This window comes from Pimephales promelas, chromosome 4 (assembly GCF_988280905.1).
Source record: "Pimephales promelas chromosome 4, fPimPro1.hap1.1, whole genome shotgun sequence".
Taxonomy (NCBI): Eukaryota; Metazoa; Chordata; class Actinopteri; order Cypriniformes; family Leuciscidae; genus Pimephales; species Pimephales promelas.
Genome location: NC_142772.1, coordinates 33,890,611 through 33,912,763, shown reverse-complemented (window position 1 = coordinate 33,912,763; position 22,153 = coordinate 33,890,611). Strand labels below are relative to the sequence as shown.

The 22,153-nt window shown below is 36.3% G+C and overlaps 1 protein-coding gene and 1 long non-coding RNA gene across 2 annotated transcripts in view; both read left to right on the top strand.

Moving 5' to 3' along the window:
- Positions 1 to 16,612, top strand: part of ubash3ba (ubiquitin associated and SH3 domain containing Ba) — a 28,743-nt gene extending 12,131 nt beyond the window's left edge. The window contains exons 2-14 of the mRNA XM_039659520.2: positions 6,587 to 6,640; positions 7,062 to 7,248; positions 7,954 to 8,152; positions 8,378 to 8,547; positions 8,893 to 9,101; positions 9,633 to 9,780; positions 10,752 to 10,869; positions 11,089 to 11,211; positions 11,337 to 11,429; positions 11,563 to 11,707; positions 11,873 to 11,979; positions 12,089 to 12,198; positions 13,194 to 16,612. Of these exons, the coding sequence (XP_039515454.2) occupies positions 6,587 to 6,640; positions 7,062 to 7,248; positions 7,954 to 8,152; positions 8,378 to 8,547; positions 8,893 to 9,101; positions 9,633 to 9,780; positions 10,752 to 10,869; positions 11,089 to 11,211; positions 11,337 to 11,429; positions 11,563 to 11,707; positions 11,873 to 11,979; positions 12,089 to 12,198; positions 13,194 to 13,331 (1,801 nt within the window). The 3' untranslated portion in view covers positions 13,332 to 16,612. The remainder of the gene's footprint in view (positions 1 to 6,586; positions 6,641 to 7,061; positions 7,249 to 7,953; positions 8,153 to 8,377; positions 8,548 to 8,892; positions 9,102 to 9,632; positions 9,781 to 10,751; positions 10,870 to 11,088; positions 11,212 to 11,336; positions 11,430 to 11,562; positions 11,708 to 11,872; positions 11,980 to 12,088; positions 12,199 to 13,193) is intronic.
- Positions 16,613 to 17,230: 618 nt separating this feature from the next.
- The window catches only part of LOC148981733 (uncharacterized), a 70,736-nt gene continuing 65,813 nt past the window's right edge, over positions 17,231 to 22,153 (top strand). Inside the window, exons 1-2 of the long non-coding RNA XR_016168347.1 lie at positions 17,231 to 17,523; positions 17,787 to 17,908. This is a non-coding gene — a long non-coding RNA (uncharacterized LOC148981733). The remainder of the gene's footprint in view (positions 17,524 to 17,786; positions 17,909 to 22,153) is intronic.

Sequence of the window (22,153 nt, the reverse complement as noted above, 5' to 3'; positions counted from 1 at the left end):
TTTTTATCAAATTTAAACAAATGTGATGTATAATGCTGTGACTTCTGGGAATATCCTTTGACTTTTTTTCTCTGTAATTTATATGGCAATTTATAGCTTTTATTTGCAAAAAAACAATGCAATGTTAAAATATGTATAGTTTTTCACTGTATATGTTAAGTTAACTTACAGTTAACTAATTAACACATTTTCACGGTAGCATTTAAATATTTTTTATATATTTTTTTTCTGTTACATATTTTTCAGTATAATGCATGGTTTTTGTATTGTACCCCTTACAAAATGTGCTGTGTAAGTTCTATGGAGTCAGTGATGGTATCAAATACGTTGATATATGTCACTGAATGAAGGTACCACAGTATTTGCTTTGTTGTATGTCATAAAATACCATTGCGTTACCACACAGTCCATCTATTTGTCAATGTTCAGTGTGTTGGTGCACTTCCTTAATGCAACACACAACTTTAACGTTTTTTGCATTTAGTGTTTCATCTCTTCTGGTAAAAACACTTGTCCTTATTATATTTGAACCAAACTGAACACTGAATCTGAGAACATGAGACGCTACAGAATCGAACTCAAAGTTTCCGGATGATGAGCTGTAATGGAAGAAGCAACAGTGTGATTCTGATTATGCCTTTGGAATCTAGGCCTTCATATGCCACTTTCTGTCTATTGTGACATTTCTAAATGGCAGAAATTGCTGTTAATTCTTCAGTCACAATGAATCATGTTTTAGTCATGCACGCATGTTCAAACCCATGGTCACACCTAGACACCACAGGCGCAGACACAATCTTTATCTCAAAAAGTGTTAAGCTCAACTACAGTTTTATAGACTTAAATGAATTGTATTTGCTTGCTTGTACAGTAATTCACAGATATAATAAGCTATTTTCAGTTCTCTCTTTAATATTGCTTGTTACACTAATACGTTTTTTCCCTTCTCTTTAATGCCCTGCTGGTCCATCTAGATAAACAGTGTCACCATCTGCCCGGTCTCATGCACCCTAACCAAGCGAGAACAAGCTCACAAAAGCTGCGAGTGTCTTCCATGTAGTTTTAACATAATAAGCTGTTAACTAGGCGGGTGGAAAACACGAGATGAGCGTGAAAAGATCTTTGCGATCAGACAGTCCTGTTACTTACAGAGGGAGAAGGGCTTATTGTCAGAGGATAACAATTGTGCATGAGGATATGTGCGCTGAGAGAGAGAGAGCAGAACAGTCAGAGACATCACACACTGTATTTGTTATTCTTTCCTCTCATTTTCTCTGCATGGGATGGAGGAGCAATAAAAAGAATGGAAGAGAGATGGTGTGATGGTCCAAAATGAATACCGGTTTAAACACCAAATGGGTTTTGGCAAGTGGAGTTTCTCGCCGGTTGGCAGGTTACTTATTACGAACTCCAATGCATGGTTTAAATCGAAATGATAATCTGGCCCTCACTGATGTATGCGTGATGTGTGCAAGTTTTTCCTCAGTGGAAAGAGATTTTTATACTCCATAAACACTATTTTAAAACTGCAACTTCTGTTTTGTCTGACAAACTCTATTTGAACCGTCGAATGTAGAAAACGTTGACATTACTTGAAATTAAATGTTTTTAGGCCATTTATTATGAGGAATAAAAAAAGTTTAACAGCATGAACCTGCCTGCAATTTCAGATTTGGTGGCAAGGGTCCAACTATAACAGGCTTCTGAGCATGCTCAGTTTGATCACTGAGATCAAAGCATTGATGTTTTCGTTTTACATAGCGTTTTTTTTTATATATTATTGTAAAAGTTGTGTTTCAAGTCACAAGTGATTTGTGTTTTCTTCTGTGAAGTTTTTTTTTTTCCATTTCAGTGAGTGTATATATTTTGGTGTATAGAAGTAACACCGAAACAAGTAAGACAAGCTAGGAAAGTCATCACTCTAAAAATGCTGGGATGTTTTAACCCAATTTTAAAATATGGACAAACCCAGCCATTGAGTGTCATTTTTAAATGACATTTTTAACCCAATGGCTGGGTTTGTCCATATTTTACCCCAAAATGTGTTAAAACAACCCAGCATTTTGTGTAATGTTAATACTCAGCTTAATTTAAAATACAAGCTTATTGAGCTAAGATCCACACGGTTTTTATTAGTTTTGTGTTTATATAACTTATTACATTGTGTTTTCTGAAAGCCCAGACAAACTTTAAGTTGATACCACATTTCTCCCCCCATATACTTAAAAAAGTTTTCTCTACTTCTGACATTATTTACAGTAACTTTGTTTACATGTGGATTGTTCCTCGACAAAAAAAAAAAAAAAACATGCTTAGCAACACATACAAAACTGGTTTGAGTAATAAAATTGTGAGAGAAAAGTGTGCAGGAACTGAATCGGCCTTCATTGCCTGATGTAATCCCCTTATTGAGTCTTCAGGAGCTATATCTGCACCTAGACTAGGACACCCTTTTATCTTTATATGTGCGTTTGTGTGTGTGAATGTGTGGGTGGGTGTTGCGCTGTGTTGTACTGAATGGGGAATACATGCTAACTTACTCCTCTGTAAACAGGAAGTGACTATTTCCCCATAGAGTTTGGAGATTCGGCCAATGCAGCGAGAATGATGGCAAAAATATGGAGCCACTATTCTCTATGCATATGTTACACATTTGTACTCCACCTCTCAAGAAAATGTTACAAAGGCTGATTAATAACAGAAAAAAAGATAATTTTTTTTTTTTTTTTTGACATGAATAGTCACCCACACACAAAAGCACACCCAGTCAACTGGGTACTCCCTGGACCAACCTCTTCATCCCTCTTAAACGCTGCACAGGAAATACAGGTTATAAATAAATCATTAAGTTCCTGCCTGGAGCACTGACCAGAGGGGAAGGGAGGAGGAGATGGCCTGTAACACAATACACACACACACACATAGGCTGATGGATAATCAAATGTATGTGCGTGCGTGCTTATATGTGTGATCCCGGATGCACAATGATTTATCAGTTCTGATTTCAAATGTGCATTAGGTAGAATAAATGTCAGTGCTGTTTAGTATGTATAGGAGTTGGTATGCGTGTGTGTGGCATCGCTTGTGTGTTTGTGGATGTATACGTGATGAAAGTTTGAGCATGTGGGTTGAGTGTTAGGTTGGGGTGTGAGGAAGTCTTGAACGCGCTACCGTGGAGTTTGTTCAAATGCTTCTTAAGAACCTGTGTAAATAAATCTCTTTGATTAATGCAGGTTTATATGTTTATATAGTCTTAAACTTCAGGCCAACCTTGAGTGGATTAGGAAAATGTTTCCTTTACAAAAACGTCTGTTGTTGTTCCTTTACCTATTAACTTCATAACAAACCAGATGGTTGATAGTTTACTTGTGGTGCTGCTTTTGCAGTTGTATGGGGATTTCGCTGCTACAATCATCACCTTGTATATTGCCACCAACTTTTGTACAACAGATCTTTAGTATTAACTGCAAGTTTTTGGGAACCTCTTTTGTATCTGTTTTAAGGAACAATCTTTATTTTATTTTCATTCATGGCAGAATAGCTCACCACAAATGCAAAATGTGTATATGCGAGACTGCACAGGCATCTGAACTTGATCATGCATGTATGAAAGTCTGAATATGTGTTTCACCATGTTTCAGTGTCATTAACCATGCCATATGGTGTGTGTGTGAGATTTATGCACACTTTGAAGATAGTACATGCTTGCATTTCTTCATATGTGTTTAGCTTGTGAGTCAATAAATGCATTGCATGTTTATGCATTTGTAGACATATGGCTGTGCAACATGGGCTTCCCCATCCCAGCATGCATTGTGGCTTGGGCCCTGGGGGTTAGTTGGCACGATGACCATTTTTTCTCTGGGAAGCCAACTAAATATAGAGTAATTGAGCGCTATCCATTGGCTGCAAACTGGATTACCACACAAAACTGTACACACTATTGACTTTAAGAGTAATCTTCAAATCTGAGACAAATAAATACATAAAATAAACAAAACAAACCAACAAATAATTAAACCACTATGTGTATGTTTAAATGAGACAGTAATAGCATTTATATTATTATAAAAGTTTTTTTTTTCTTACTATTAATCAAAGAAAGCTTTTATCAAAGTTTTTAACACTGATAATGAGAAATGCTTCACGAGCAGCAAATCGGCATATTACAATGATTTCTGAAGTATCATGTGACACCTGAAGTATGTTAATAAATTATATTTTAAAATATAAAGTTATTTTAAATAGTAAAATTTGATCACAATATACCTTTTTTTAGTTTTACTCTATTCTTACTTTTTTGCTGATAGGAGAGGATATGTATTATACAGTACCTGGGTGCATCTGCAGTGAATATAAATATTTGTTTTGTTTGTTTATAATGCACTGATACATTGTCAGATATGCGTAGTGGAGCGCCGATTACCAGAGGCTTCCTGTACTTTGAAAAATGTGCGTAATCTGCATAATTTCCCTCATCTCTGACGCGCGACTGTTCTTGTGTTTTGACATTTTTTTCTCGCGAGGTGTAAGGGAAGCTCGCACACTTGTAGTGAAATGTTGCTTTAATAATTCATTCGTATTGTTTCATCAATCTGCCACTGAACAGCTTTTTGTGATCCATCCTGAGTTGGTGGAAATGAAATGTTTGTGGTTGGATGAGATTATCTCAGATTACTCATATTTTCACTGATTGCTCGTTGTTGACCAGCAGAACGTCCCTTTATGTTGTCTTGTAGTCATTTTTGTGTGTTTTTTTTTCTGCTTTCTTCAAACCTGAAGCGGCATTTTCAGTTTTACTGTGAGCTTTCAAACCTATCCACGGTGCACATCAACACACCATTCCCCCTGAGAGTTAGTCAGAGTGTGTGATTTTTAGAGCCTTTATAAAAAGACACTAATTAAATTTAGAAGATAATTTAATCGGCTCAGGAAAAAAGCCTTTGAGATGTCAGCTGACACATGAGGAAATGACATAGTGAGTTTAGCGTGACCTTAGATTGGATTATATGTCGTTTTCCAGTATAGATGCGAGCAGAGGAAATAATATCATCCTACACATGAGAAGATTATGTGCAATTATCCCTACCAAGTAAGGTACTTCCATTAACTGTGAACATGTGGGTCTGTGACCTTAAATTATTGTACCATAGGTGTCAGATTGCTTTTAATTACACCTTTTAGTTCTGTATGATAAAAGCGAGAATAAAAAAAGAACTAGTCAGAAAAGGTGTTTTTTTTAACAGAGAGATGGAAGAAAAGAGTGTTTTTTTCTGAACGGAGAGATGGCACACATTTTCTTTTTCATCAGTTGTTCAAACCACAGACCAAGTGATATTATTTTCCACTATGATCTTTACAAGCAAGATACTAGCTAAATGAGTCAGACTTAGTGAGCATTTGTGAGATGTTCAATGCATTGATGTCTTCAGGGGGTTGCTCTTTACTCATACCTTTTTCATTCATTGGTGAGATTTTTAAATGTTTTTGAAAGGTCTCTAGGGCTCACCAAGGCTGCATGTATTTGATCAAAATGCAGTAAAAGAGTAATGAAATATTGTTACAATTTAAAATCATTGTTTATTTAATATATTTTTAAAATGTAATTTATTTCTGTGATTGCAAAGCTGAATTTTCAGCAGCCGCTAGTCCAGTCTTCAGCATCACATGACATCACATAATCATGGTAGAAACCATGATTTTTTTTGTGTGTATAATCTTCAAAACAACATCATTTATTTGAAATGGTATAATGTAAAAGTCTTTACTGTATACATTTTGTATATCTTTGCTGAATAAAAGTATTCATGTATTTTATTAAAGTCTTACTGACCACAAACCTTTGAATGGCATTGTAGATGTTGCTGTCTGTAGGAAACTCTCTGACTAATTATCAAATAAATAAACGAATAATAACAGCAAAAAAGGTAAAATACTTCTATTATGTAAGAAGAAAGAGGCCACAAGAAACATCCTATACAGTTTTGTGGCCTTTATGCAAAAAATATTAGACCAATTAGAATGAACTCATTTATGGAACTGCATATTAAATATTGTTTTATAAATCGTTTTATAAATATGTGGGACTGAATGGTATGGGCTTTTTTTATGTACTAACCAGTAGCAAAGTAGTGGGGTGTAAAAAGTCTGAGACCACAGTGCTCATATTGGATATTTTGCATAAAGATAGTCATATGATAAATGCAACACAAATGCACACTTTTTTTTTAAAACTAATCCGGATACGTAAACCTCCTTGATATTCATAAATGCCAGTAAACCAATGATTATCAATCTTTTCCAATGTTGCTCTGGGGGACAGGGGGTGGTCTAGACTAGATAATTATTATGGAGTTTGTTTAGCCTGCGTTTGATTTAATGTGTTATGTTTCAGATACATAGATAGGAACAATAGTGAAACATCTCTGTTCTGTAATATCAAATTTAGATCTCTGAGAAAACTCCTCAGCGCTAATGTACTGATAAACATCCTCCGGAAAGAAGGCCATTGATTTTGTGACCAGTACAGCAATTGAGCTGATCTCTCTCTCTCTCTATCTCTCTCTCTCTGTCCTTTCTGTTACAGGCTAAAAGCTCTGGTTTCGACTGGGGGCAGAAATGTACAAGCAGCTTGTGATTGGTGAGTGTTAACGCCCACACATGCACCCGTCCGTGACCCATGTCGGATTTGACAGTCGTTCATTTCAGTTGAACTGTGCTGATCCACAGACACTTTGAAATTATAATATGTTGCATTTTAACATGCACCCAAACACACACACACACACACTGAAAAGAAACATTACACTATCAGATGTTCACATGTACTCATGAACTCAGCTTCATGTGCACTTCAATGCACTATAATTGTGTACTGCTGCCCTCTGCTGGGAGGGAGTCAAAAATATTTGACCGTTTATATGTTCTCACTTTAAAAATTAAATTAAGCCAGTCATGTCCTTACTTTCCATCCCAACCAAAAAATTTAAATTACTGCTCACTCATTCATAATGTCTCTACAAAGTATATCCAACATGGCATGAATGTCCTGTATTCTACAGGTTGTTTTCCCACGTGGATGACCCATTCCTGGACGATCCTTTACCCAGGGAGTATGTGCTGTACCTGAAACCCAGCGGTCCCCTCCTCAACCAGCTCTCCAACTTCTGGCAGCAGAGTCGCATCACATGTGGAAAGAACAAAGCCCACAACATCTTTCCTCACATAACGCTCTGCCAGTTCTTCATGGTCAGAGCACTTCATCAACATTTCCAGCCATATATTCGTCTTTCTCAGCACTGTTCTTTAGTGTTGTTTTACTTAATACCTCTTTTTAAATGCATGTTCAGCAGTGGTTTTTAGTCACATCAAGCTTAGAAACTATAAAAGAACGTTATTTACATGTTTTAAAATTACATAACAGAGTTACTTCACATTCCAGACTATTATTTTTGTCATATTTTAAGATATTTTGTGAAAAAAAAAAATATTATAAAAAGTAACATTTAAATTAGTCCAATATTCAGACTGTACTTTGAAGTGAGACACCAAAATTCAAGTCATTGTTTATTGATAATCTTCTCCACCATGTACAGAACCGCACAAGTTTCAAGTCTTTTATGCTCATCAAGGCTGCATTTATTTGATCAAAAATTCAGAAAAAGGGTAACATTGTGAAATATTATCACAATATGTTAACTGTTTTCTATCTATCAGCAGCCATCACTCCATTCTTCATTGTCACATCATCCTTCAGAAATCATTCAAATATGCTGATTTGGATAGAAATTTCAAAAGAACATAAAATCTATGTAAAAGTATTTTCTGTCACTTTTGATCAACTTAATGTGTCCTTGCTGAAAAAAAAAAAGATTAATTTTCCCTAAACTTTTGAAAGTTTGGTGTTGTTGACAACATCATTGTTGAACTGTATCTCTCTCTTTGTCACTGTAGTGTGCAGACGGTAAGGTAGATGCCCTCTGTGAAGCTCTACAGGCTGTGGTAGGTCAGTGGAAAGGTCGTTTCCCTTCCCCGCTCCCCCTGGAGTTTTACTCATCATCAAACTTCATTGGCCTCTTTGTGGAAGAGAAGGTGGCTGAGGTGATCAAGAGCTTTGCTGCAGACTTTGCCGTTGAGGCGGCATCCAAAGCAGGTCTGTGTGTGTGTGTGTGTGTGTGTGTTCATTTGCTGTTGCTACCAATGATGACACTGTGGGGCAATAATTTTGATTTTCTTTCTTTGTTGCTCCCTTTCTTCCTTATTCAGTTCAATTTAAGTTTTACTGTTCTTTCCTGGCATGTAAAAAGCCCCTGATATTTGCATTGCCAGTAAGGTTTTAATGCAAAGTAATGTGCGTTCTCTCTCTCTCTCTCTCCAGATGTTCATGTGGAGACCCATAAGAAGCAGCTTCACGTAACTCTGGCCTACCACTTCCAAACCAATCATCATGCATCATTAGAAAAACTTGCCAAAGGTGTAGACATAACCCTGTGCTGTGATTGGCAAGCTGTCCTCTTTTCAAGAGACATCCGATTTGCCAATCATGAGGTAATCTATTGATTGTCATCCATTGTTTCTTTTGCCAAAAACGTACAAAGAATACTATGTTTTGTTTTAAGAACATTGACCATTATTTAGCAAATAATTTACCATTGTTGATGCCAAATATTTGCTACAGAAAATCATCTATAGAAAATAAAACATGCTATATTAATAATTTCTAAAATATAATTAAGTTAGATGGATACACTTTATAGTACAATGCAATTTAATACTTTAAACACTGATATATTTAATTATAATGTTGAAACAGTACTAATGAATAATTATGTTATCACTTACTGACTTTTTTGGTTTTGGTGGATTTGTACCTTTCTGTCTCTTTGTTTTAAGACCCTGCGAGTGATGTACCCTTACATGCCTCAGAATGATGATGAACTGGAGCTGGTGCCCAGTGACTTCATCTTCATGTCGTCTATAGAACAGATCACTGCCAGTGAGGGCTGGGTCTACGGGACCTCGATGAGCACAGGGTTATCTGGGCTACTGCCAGAGAATTACGTCAGTAGGGCAGACGAGTGTGACACTTGGGTATTTCATGGGTAAGATGGATCATGAAGTAACTAAAGCTGATTGGTTTGAGATCAGTAAACAAATATTATGAAAGAAAAAAAAAATCTTATAAAAGAAGTGAAATCTTTTAATTGATGTGCCAGTAAAGACTTTTAAAATGTTACAAAATATATATATTTCAAATAAATGCTGTTCTTTTGAACTTTCTATTCATCTGAGAATCCTGAAACATAATAATGGACAGTTTTCACAAAAATTAATGATGATAATTTCGAGAAATGTTTTTGAGCAAGACATTAGAATGATTTGATCCTGAAGACTGAATTAATGGATCGCTAAAAATCAGCTTATTATCATCACAGGAATAAATGACATTTTAAAATATATTAAAATAGAAAGCAGTTATTTTAAATTGTAATACTATTTTACAATATCTTTGTTTTTTTAGCCAAATGCATGTTTTCAAAAATGTAAAAAGTTTAGTGTCGAGCTCTAATGGTGACAGATCTAAAGCAATCTCTACATCTTTTTACCTCCATCTCATTATCTCTCTTTTCCAGGTCTTTCTCTTTCCTTAATGGAATCCCCCCAAACAATATCAGAGGTGCAGTGGGTGGGATGTTTTGTGACCCACACTTGGATCGTCTCCTTGAGGACCCCCTGCCATTGGATGCCTCCGGTCTTAGTGTCATATGTCAGCCTATGCAGGTAAAACACTAATCAGGGATGTGATTTTTACATATTTGAACAGATTTCTGTATTTTCCACTCTGAAAAGTATGACCCAAGTGCGTAAATCTGAGAAAAATGGGGGGTGGGTTGGTGCTTTTTACCGTATGTAGATTGAAATCGTGAAATGGTGCTGGAGGCGGTCATATGCAAACGACTGGAGCTAGGTGATGTCACCTTGCCCCATAGGATCCACAACAACGAGACGTATTTGGAGATTGATTACATGCTTCTTTTATAAAAGGGAGGAAACTTGCAGAAAGACCTCTTATATGCCAAATGATCAAGGCAAATTTGGTTTCTCATGTCATCACCCCTTTAAATTGTTGTTAAATTAATTGCTTAATTTCAAATAAATATTTCATGCACATTCTGAATGCGCTGCACAAGCTCACGGCGCCATCTGCGGGACACTCGTAGCATGTTAGCAAGGTTTCAAAGGGCAACATGCGCCAACCAACTTCCCAAATGTCATGGGAATCGTTTATCTGATGTTGTCAACAAAGAGAAGCTAAAGGGTCTCCCTGTGGTTTTGAAAGCAAAGAAATGAAGACATCCATAAATGTTTGTAATGTAATTTTTCTGTTGTTCTAAAAATAAAATAAAAAATGAATTAAAATGATGATAATAATGGAATAATAATGGAATTCTATTAGTACTTATATTATAACATATTGTTTTAAAATATATAATATTTTTATCATGATTATTAAATACTCAATCTTTTAATTTTACGGTACAAAAGAATGTATTATTGCAATATAAGATATACCTTTATTAATTTGATTAATTAATTTTTTTATTAATAATAATTCCCGGGGGTGGGCCGTTATGCTTTTTTTGTCTTCAGCTGATCACATGCCTGACTTGAAGATCCGGTCTTTATGTGACAGAATATGAACTTTTTTTTTTTTCATGTATAATGTTTTATTCAAAAATGATTTGTTTTAGATCCTACGACCCAATCAGTCTCGGTTGCCTAAGAGAACGTTGTTTGTGTGTCGCCATGGTGAGAGAATGGACGTAGTGTTTGGGAAACACTGGATCACTCAGTGCTTTGATGCCAAAGGTCTGATTTTTCATTTTCCAAAACAGTTAGTTGTACAGTAGTTGTTCCCAGAAGCAGAAGCTGGTTTATATTTCAGCGATTTTTAAAATTTAACAGTTATATTAAGCTCTAAAATATTTCATCAGCTATAAATTGATAAATATATCCTGAAGAAACTGTATTGGCCAAAATGTTGATGTTTCATTTCTGGATGTTAATATGTTTGTGTATATTGAGCAGGTCGGTATGTGCGGTCAAACCTCAATATGCCGCCGAGTCTCCCAGCGAGGAGTGGGGGGTACAGGGACTATGATAAGGACTGCCCCATCACTGTGTTCGGATCAACGCAGGCTCGGCTAGTAGGTCAGTCCCTCGTCACTGTTAAATACACATTAAGAGCAAGATCACATGAATTCCTTTCTATTTTATAGTATAATGACATTAACGCTGTCATTTCTGCATGAGTTTATGTGTGATTTCTTTCACAGGGGAGGCTCTTCTAGAAAGTAATTCAGTGGTAGACTTTGTATACTGTTCTCCATCTCTGCGCTGTGTGCAAACAGCTCACAATATTCTCAGAGGTAAAATAAAATCTTTCGTCTTTTGTTTCTTCGTGAATTGGTTTCTACTTTTTTTTTTTAGCCATGCCCATTCACATCCCTAAATCAGTTCTTCCCATGTGCCTCATTCGTTGTTATGGATTGTATGTCCCAGGTCTTCAAAAGGATGGGAAGACTAAGATCAGAGTTGAGCCGGGTTTGTTTGAGTGGACTAAATGGGTGTCGGGAACCTCATTACCCGCCTGGATCCCTACTGCAGACCTGGCAGCTGCTAACCTTAGTGTGGATACAACGTACAGGTATTTTATTAGACATTCAATGTACTATCCATCCTTTTTTGCACACACTTTTTGATTGAAATCTTGCTTTTTGATAGCATTATTTATTGTTTTATGGCTCCATTTGATTTCATAAATAACCTCCTGTAGTGAATGGAATTATTAAGTTGTCTTGTTCCTCTGCAGACCTCATATACCCATCAGTAAACTGGCCGTGTCTGAGTCCTATGAAACTTACATCAGTCGCAGCTTCCAAGTGACTCGTGAAATTCTGTCAGAGTGCAATAATCCGGGTAGGTCATGAGTGCGGCTATGTATTTTGTTTGTTTGAATCTATACTGATCTACATGTCTTATGCTTTAAGAAGTTTTATATTTACTATGTTGTTCTGGTGTCCAACAGGAAATACAGTGCTGATTGTGGCCCATGCTTCCTCTCTTGAGGCTTGTACAAGGCAGATACAGGGTCTGTCCCCACAGAACTCTAAAGACTTTGTGCAAGTGGTCAGAAAGGTCAGATCTATTATGCATTTTTTTTTTTAAATATTCTATTTCTCCATATTTTTATATAAATGCATTACAGATGTGAATATTGACTAGTAAAATTAACTTAAAAGGTGAAACTAATATATTATATAGCCATTATTTGTTATAATTTGAATGATTATGGCTATAACCATATATAACCCTAACAGGTAAACTCTACTTTTCGAATACACTATACACAGACAGAAACATGTATGATGAAATCATCTAATGTATAAATAATGCTGTTTTGTCAAGCTTAATGTGAAATGCAGTAATGCTGAAGGGAAGCCTATTATATTTGTACAGCCAATTGCACCGTGTTGATAGTTGCGCGAATAACTGCAATCGCAGATGGCGACAAAGAGGAAAAACTGCGGACTGCAGCTTTAAGTTGAATTACTGAAATAAATTAATATTCAAATTTTATTCAAATTTTTCGAGTTTCACCTGTATATATATACAAATAAGGTATTTATACAAATTACAGATTATATTTAATATGATTAAGAATTGTAAAAAAAAAATTAGATTTACATAATTGACTGAATAAATATTTAGATTTATACATAATTGTTTAAACTTTTAGATCACTGATATATTTATATATTTTTTTGCAAGAAATTAATACTTTTATCTTTTATCAAGTCGCTTATCCATCAAAAATCTGAAGTAGCGCAACCATTTTCAGCATTGATAATAAATAAGAAATGTTTCTTGTCCAAAAGTGCGTCTTGGAATGATTCACGTGAAGAATGCATTACGTTGTAAAATATATTAGTTATTATAAATTGTAATACCATTTACAGTATACAGTTTTCCTGTATTTTTGACTAAATAAATGCTGCATTGGTGAGCATAAGAGAGTCATTCCAAAAACAGGAAAAAACACCATCAATTTATGTATTTATTTAGATATTTTGATATTGTTCCATATAATAACCAATCTAGATTTTCTCCCCCTTTCCATTTCTCTCTCACAGATACCTTACTTAGGCTTTTGTGCTTGTGAAGAGATGGGTGAGACAGGTGTTTGGCAGCTTGTGGACCCGCCCATCCTGCCGCTCACCCACGGACCCAATCACAGCTTTAACTGGAGAGAAACGCTGCTGCAGGACTGAGAGGCGCTGCAACTTTGCCTTCAGTGCTCTTTCTCCTAAGGCAACGAAGACGTAGCTTAATGTCACATCATCACAGACCTGCTTTATAGCTCTATAAAAGGCTCATGCTTCCATAGCCACGTTCTTGCACTGCTACAGTACACCTCATTGACTCTGTCTTAATATATACAGCATAAGAGCAGTAAAATTTGCGATAGATTTCCATGTGCTCAAATCTCATTCAAGCTGCAGCAGAACTCCTGCTTCCAACTGTAGCCCAGAAGTAACTAAGAATCTGAGAGCTTCAAAGACATGATAAACTCAGGTTTCCTGCCTCAGTGAGGAGGAAATAGTGTGCGAAGTTGAAGAGTCATCATCCAACACTTCCAAAATGGATGCTTCTGGACTCGGGTTGGGTCTCCGCACCCTTTGTAAACTCCATTTTACTAGACTCTGTAGGGGAACGAGATTTCACCCTAGTACACTGTGAATCAAGTAGACATGCACAACCTCTTGCATCAAGATTTCCAAATTACACCTGCTACAAGCCCACTCACCAACCTCCTGAAAGCACAAGAATATATAAATGTATATAATCTGGCAGGCAGACTGAGAAGCAGCTTTAAAGTAGTTTAGAAATGGATTTGGTGGACAGCACATTCGTCCTGTGCCTTGAGGTCATGCTGTTACTGTTAAACACTTTGCAACTATAGGACACATTGGGAGGACTGTTAGTTAGGGCTTATTTGGAGACGGTATTTAAAGGTGTACTGTCGCACTTTTCGCATGTAGGGTCGATTTTGCAAAATGAAGGATGCTAAATCTACTAAGGCATCATCAAACATTCGAAGGCTATGCCACAGATGGTTACACCTTCTTAAGCAGCAGCTTAAATAATGTTATGTGCAGCTGTTAAGGAACGCATTGTTGTGTAAGGCAAGCTTTACTTTCTGAGCACTTGAAAAATCAAACCAAACAGGAAAGGATGCTTCAACAATGTAAAGAATTGTACATTAATGCATAGCGTGTCTGTATATACTAAGTAACATAGTAAAATCCAATTGATGTGTTTCACCTTTAGATGGAACAATTATAATTGCATTTATTTATATATTCATAAGATAGTTGTAAAGAGAATATGTTGGTGCTTCAGGTTGTTTTTTTTTTTTTCCTGTTATTGGAATATAGAGAAATCAAGCCATAGCAAATGACGACATAAATCACTATAATGCAGTGTTCTTCTCCACTCCAAGCACTTACATAAGCATATCTGTTACGGTTACTGTAATATGTCGTTTGTGTTCCCTGAACTTCAGAACTATTTTAGCTATTTTAATGATGATAAGGAGCATGCACTGCACAGGCAAAAGAGCTTTATGGAATTTTTGGCATAGTTTTCAATATGTGCTGATACTTAAAGGTAAATATAGACGTTAGGCTCGACCAAACATGCCAAGGGTGTGCAAACAATGTTTGATCTGCCGTATGTTTTTGACAGGTTTATGACGTTGCTTTTTATTTGTATTTTTTATATTATTATTATTAGTTGATCTCTTGCCTAAATGAGTCCTGTCAGAGGACAAACGTTGGAACTATTAAAGGGATAGTTCACCCAAAATGTCTTTTAAAACCTGTATTAAATTCTTTCTTCTGTAGGACACAAAGCAGAATTTTTCGTAACCAAAATTTTTTATTGCATTTAAAAATACATTGCAAATATAGAGGAAACATCCAAAATGAAGGTAGTAGTTGCTGGTTTACTTTTACTTGTACTATTTTTTTTTTTTGGCAAATATATGCTGTTTTGTACATATTTGGAGATGGTCCTCACTGCGTAACATGAAATCCACGGGGAGGAGTCGGGTCCAGATCCAACTCCTCCCACCTTACATATACATAAACCTACCCAGCTCCACCCCCTGATCCCTAAACCTACCCAACTCCACCCCTCAGATCTGGATCTGACTCCGCCCCCTGGATCTTGTGTACTGCAATGAGGTGCTACTGGATATTTGGGCCACTCTTTTCAAATTAATCAAAGTAAATGAGACTAGTGTGACTGCATATGACCAGTGTCTTTCTCGTATCTTTCAACTCGATCCATTTACAGTCAACAGCACACCTAAGGGGCAAGAAATCATCGGCAAGTGAATCAACTACTGTATCGCCTGTTTTACACAAATCATTGTATGACATGAGAAGATTTTAAGTACTATTGCACATTCAGCCTATTTTATGAGAAATTCATTGTAATTGCATATAGTGACTTTCTGATTTTGTTTCCCATGGAAGAAAGTAATAGTCAAGACTGGAACAAGTGTGTGAGTAAGTGATGATGTGATAATGATGATTTGTCTTTTTTTTCTTCTTTTTTTTTTTGTGAACCATTCCTTTCAAATATGTACGATTACAAGGAGTCTGAGATGAATCTTTCTTCATTTGTTTGACATTTTCCAGCTCAACAGTATCACATAACCTACCTACTCATGAATTTAAATTAGACATTTATCTCAGCACTGCTGACTTTATGTGAACTTATGAATAATTGTATTTGGTCATCCCAGTGTGTGTGTGTGGGCAAGGTTGAGTGTGCATATGCTAGAGAAAGAAAATAGCTGTTCTCCTATAAAAATAATTACCTGATTAAATTGCCCTTGTCTGCCAATCAACATGTCTACCATTGATCCTTGTTCTTCCAAAAATGGCAACACACAACTACCCCATGATGTTTATTAGTGTGTATTACTACAGGGGGTTGAACGTACAGCTTGTCAAAACTTTATCCAGGCCATGTTTAATTCACTGAGAGGTAATATTGTCTCTGTATAATTTTTCAGAAGCATGCTATGTGTGCAACTTCTGACTATTTGAAAATGAAGTGTAATATAAGCCAAAGTGCTTCATTGAAATATATTGTTGTTTGGTCCTCCCTGCAATGAGTCTATCATGAGTCTGTTTATTTATCAATATATGCATTCAGGTCATCTGATTTAGTTAAAAGTTGCTCAAATTTAATGTTGGGGCATTTCAGCAGCTTAAAATGTATACTTTCACAAGAAGAAAATTCCAATTTAACCATTTCATAGTGAAAAGTATTATATGAAATAGCGTAACTTCACAAAACATACAGCCTACCAGTTCAGAGCGTTTTTTTTTTTTTCAATTAGGATTCCAAAAGTATATGTGACATTCCACCACGAAGCTACCTTTTTAAATATGTTTGTTGACATTTATTTTAAGACTTATTTTAATGCGCAACGTTTGTAAAGCATGTTTGCAAATAAATATTTTGTCATCCTGTATTGAAGAGTTCTTTTCTTTTATATTTGTCACACTTTACATACTGCAAAATAATCACTGAAATTACATAATCAAGCAAAGGGTAGGCTGATAATAACAAATAAAATCGAATTATTATTGGTTTTGTAACTACTAAGGGTCTCATCTATACAGTTTTGTCTGTTGGATAGGGTGAGTTGGGCCACTAATAATTTGAAACTAAAGTTTTAATGAGAGTTTTAATCAATATATAGGCTATGGCATATTATTATTAATCGTATCAACAGCTTATTTATTTATTAATGCATGATATATTTTGTCCACAATAATCATATTAGTGTGTAAATGTGTTTATATATTTATTTTTCCCCACATTATATTATTTTGTCCACAATAATCATATTAGTGTGTAAATGTGTTTATATATTTATTTTCCCCACATGATATATATTGTCCACAATAATCATATTAATGTGTAAATGTCTTTATATATTTATTTTTCCCCTAATGACCTTTTTAATTTCAGAGGAAAAATAAACCGCGCGCGCACCTATCACGGGATTGGCTGTTCGCTGCAAACGTCACACGTTTATGTGCACGTGCACGAGAGTAATGGTGGCAAACCTAGCCAGGTGAATCGTAGTAAGTCAGTTTCTCTGAAGTCTGGAATCAGTAACTGTTGCAATACAACGCTAATTTGTCAACTAAACTTTAACATGACAAATTAGTAAATTTATAAAAAAGAGCCCATCGTAGAAGTCCGTAGTTTAACAATATTTGATAGCCTTTAGAAAGTTGTGGTAAAGTTAATAAAGGGGCCACTTGGTTTGCCATCGTTTGCCATCGACTGACGGATTGCATCCGATTTTCTTTCTTGGAATGCCATTAAAACAATTTTGACTGGACCTGATAATTCATTTTTGTCATATGACAGGTAAATTCTACTTTTCGAATACACTATCACAGACAGAAACATGTTTAATGAAATAATCTAATTTATAAATTATCCTGTTTTGTCAAGCTTAATGTGAAATGCATTAATGTTGAAGGGAAGCCCATTGTATTTGCACTGAATCAAGTCGTAGTTTTTGTTATTTTTAGGACCAAAATGTAGTTTCGATGCTTCAAAACATTATAACTAACCCTTGCTGTCATATAGACTACTTTGATGATGTCTTTATTTCTTTTCTGGACAAGGACAGTATACCGTGTATACATTTTCAATGGAGGGACAGAAAGCTCTTGGACTAAATCTAAAATACATTAAACTGTGCTCCCGAAGATGAACGGAGGTCGTATGGGCTTGGGACGACATGAGGGTGAGTCATTAATTATTTAAATTTTATTTTTTGGTGAAACCCAAAAATGTCATTGTTTACTAGCTCTTGTTGTTCTAACCCCCATATTTTTTCTGTCATGTGGACTGCTTTTATTAACGTCATACGTTTATGTAATTAATCTTTTTTTTTGTGGGGGCAGGTGGGGGTATCTTGTTCTTTTTGGTCCATGTGTGAAAAATATTAAAATATGTTTGTGTTTCATAAGAATAAAGCACAAGGGTTTGAACAATGAGTGTCAGTAAATAATGACAGAATTTCAATTTTAATGAACCACAAATTTACTATTGCAAATGCATGAAATACTCTTATTAGCCACTAGATGGCAGGCTGTGACTCTAAAATACATGTAAATCTAAACATCTAAATATACACAACAATGAGGGCACTGAGTTAACTGTGTAGTCCAAAACTACTGGAATGAATATCAGGAACAAAAAAATGACTTCATTTTTTTTTTTTAACTTGTTACCAAAATTACTTTCAATAACCAAAATACTTGAGTGCACCTTTATTGTTTCAGTGCAAAAGATTGAATGTAAAGAGTGCAGGTGTGCCAGCTAGCGTTCTTTTATGTATAGCTCATCTTGGCGTTACCCACAGTGATCTCCGAACCAGTAGACTATGATGGGTCAAAAAATGTCTGTCTTATTGGTGATCATGGTATAAAATACACCCTGCTTAATTCCATAATTCATTAATCTGACAAAAAGAACAGCTACTTATAATACATTCAATATTAAGTAGTATTGATAAAATAGTGCTAAATTAGAACTTGTTTTTGTCAGTGTTTATGTGTGTATTTTTGAGCTGTTTTGGACCATCTCTTCGATAGCTGCAGTTCCCAGGAATTTCAAATTTTCTCTAATACATGACAGCACTGCTGGAAGGGACAAAAGGATTTATGGTTAGCTTTATAACACCGAGGGAAGGTGTTGGGCTGGTGCAGAGAGATGACATACTTAAACCTACAATATGTCATTTTCTTTGCCGCTAGGGGTCACTTAGCCTGGCAAGCCAGCCCTTAAAAATGTTAGGTCTGGGAACTCACAACTGGCATACCTCAATCCAAGGGGTGGGATAAAAGGTTGTCTTTCAATATCCCTCTGCACGCAATAGGATAGCGCCACAACCAACCAGAGCAACGAACGGCTGTGGATGAGTGAGTCCAAGGCGTTTTCCCTCCAGCGGAGCAAGTTGATAAATTAAACTTTTGCCGTATCCGGTCGTCAAAACTCCGAACACATCTTCCTTTTTTAAGAATGAATTAAGTGACGTTCCCTTAACTCCAAGTCATCCAGAGTCGCGGCCAAAGCCGAATCAAAAGACCGCTGTTCTCCAGCAGCATCTTGGTTTGTTTTAAAGTAGCAGGGAAATCACCTATGGAAAATCATGGCGCAGAACTGCGTCGTCAATCTACGCCTTTGTTATTGTAAGAGGTTAGTGACCCCTAAGCTAGAAATCTATACGCACCCTAGTGGCAGCAAAAATTATTTTGCAGCAAAGTGTGGTCTAGCAACTCTCCGTTGGCTTTCGAAGTGGAAAAACCAAACTCTGGTCAGGCCAATCACATTGTGTATAGAGTTGGTGGGCGGGCTTAACACAATGACGGCAGAGTTGTGACAATTCTGCGCCGTGATTTTCCATAGGTGATGAATCATTCGGACTGATTTTTTGAATCAGTGCAAACTATTCACAGAAAATAACCGAGGAACAAACACTCATAAATCAAATGTTTGAATGATTAATTTCAGAAATGGTCTGAATATGAATATTCTAAAACGCATTAAAGCTAATAATTGATTCAGTAATACTAATTGATTCAATAACACTAATAACTAAACTTCAAATTGACTCTAAATGAACCAGTTAAACCAATTTTTATACAGTAATCATAAATGTATGGAAAAGTCATGGAAATTCATGGGACAAAATTGTGGGGACTGATTAAATGGTGAAATGGGACAATTATTAAATGTGATTTTTAATGATTTTAATAATTTTAATTTTAAAGGTGTTTTTTTTGTGTGTGTGTCTGGGTCAATGGCCTGAGGGTGGCCGGATATTGTTACCTTCAGAAAATTGTTCCTTGCCTTTGTCCTTCTTTGCCACTTTTCATTGGTTCAACCTTTCATTCAAAGTGAACATGTCTAGGTCCGTGTCTCTGTGCACAAACTCTGTCAATTCTCTTTCTCTAGTACCACACACACAGACTTCCACACTGCGAGCGCTCACTTGTCTTCTCACTGTTCACAAGAGCTCTTTTGTTCTGTATGTTTCTCATGACATTTGACCTTAGGTATCAGTCGGGTGCCCATTGGAGTCTAAGAGGTGTTGCCTACTGTGTGTGTCTCTCAATCGCACACACAAACCCTGACAAAGACCTGGAGCAAATGCAAGAACAGATAGCAAACTCTGAAAAGAATTATTGATGCTAATCTTCTTTTACCTTTATTGTCTGCAAATGAAACATGGTTTTGAACAATTCAGCAAATCAAAAAAGGGTTTGTTGGGAAAGAAACGAAAGTATCTGTAATTTAAATCAAAGTGACATTTTAGTGAGCTGGAACATTGTGTGTGGGCTGTGCTTAACGCAGGAGACAGACTATCCTCAAGTGAGGTTCTTATTCACCTGGACCTATCCGGCCTTGGCTAGCTGCAAACATCACCAAGCGCGTGTTTTTTCCTGAATGACAGTGTTTCTTGTTTTCTTCACTATTCTTGTATTACCCTCAAATTCTCTCATGGTTTACAAAAAAGTAAAAAAAAGGGGGATTTGCTGTCTAAAGGCTGGGCCATTTTTTTTTTTTTTAGCAAGGAATTTGATCAAAACTTTTCTCCATTTTCTCCATGACATTTTGGCCAACTGGGTAAAAAGTCTTTACCAGACTTGTACAGCATACGTAAACACACAAAAAGTGGTTTTATCGTGCAGTTGTTACTAATAACTATAAAGGTGCCATGTGTAATTGAGGTTAAAATATCCAAAAAATTTGCTACACGCATCAAATGAATGAAAAGAAATAAGGTTGATGATGTCATTAAAAAAATGACAAGTTATAGTGCTGCAGTGATATCAACCTGAATTAGCATGCTAAATTTCGAGCCCCGGCTCCGGCAGGTGTCATAATACCAGTTTCGGTCATGGGAAGCGGTATGCGGATGGGCAACATAACCATAGACGTATACACTAGACGTCACCTTGGCTACGGCAGTTCATTGGAACGAATGCATCAATAGAGCCGCAATCTTGAAACAGGGGAGCCCCTCCACTTTAATGCATCAGCGTCAATGTAGACACATGTTTAACGGAAATAAAATCACCATAAATCATCATGAATGTGATTTTTCTCGTTTTTTTTTTTTTTTTGGTTTGTTCCAATGGTCAGACATGTATTTATCATTGATTCCAGAATTTTTTTTATTTTTATTAAAAAAAAAAAAATAGTTAAGATTTCATCCGTGAACATCATACGCTGCACAAAAGTCTGCCGCCATCATTGAATTCGAAGTAATGGCAGAGATAGCAGCATTACCTAGCTACTTCCTATGACAAGACCCCTATTCCAAAATAGCGGCGGTTTTGACGCATACTTAGAACGCCAAGGTGACCTCTAGTTATAGAGGTGTAGAGTGTATATGTCTATGCAACATAACCACCAGCCATACTGCATTACACGAATAACTCGCTCAGCTTGGGTGTCATAGATATCATATAGAGACTAGATGCCCTATTGGCCACTGGGAACTGAGAAATTCACCTGCCATTTTGAACCAGTTGTATCCTTATTGTGTTGCATAGCAGCAGTAGATGCCTCAGCACTGTGCAGCATATTCCTGCTCAAATCGGCAGACTATCGCTCGGAAATTACTTTTCACGTGTAAGATTTAAGATTTAACCTTACTGTACTATTGGTTGTATTTTGTGAATCAAATATCCCATGTGTCCTGTATCATAGCGACATGTATGACCTTTGCAGCAGAAAAACCCACGTGAAAATCAGTTCGCTTTTCAGTGAGATTTGATTAATTAAATGCGCTGACAGCTCATATCACCTGCCATACAGATTACACTGAACGGAGCGGATGACCGGTTTAAGATGGCGGACCCACGGCTTGTCCGTGCCAATAGGCAGTAGCGGTTGATAGGACGTCTATCTATATGATGTCTATGAGTGTACTTGAACCTGATGTCAATCATGTGGAAAGTACAACCCACTTGTCTGT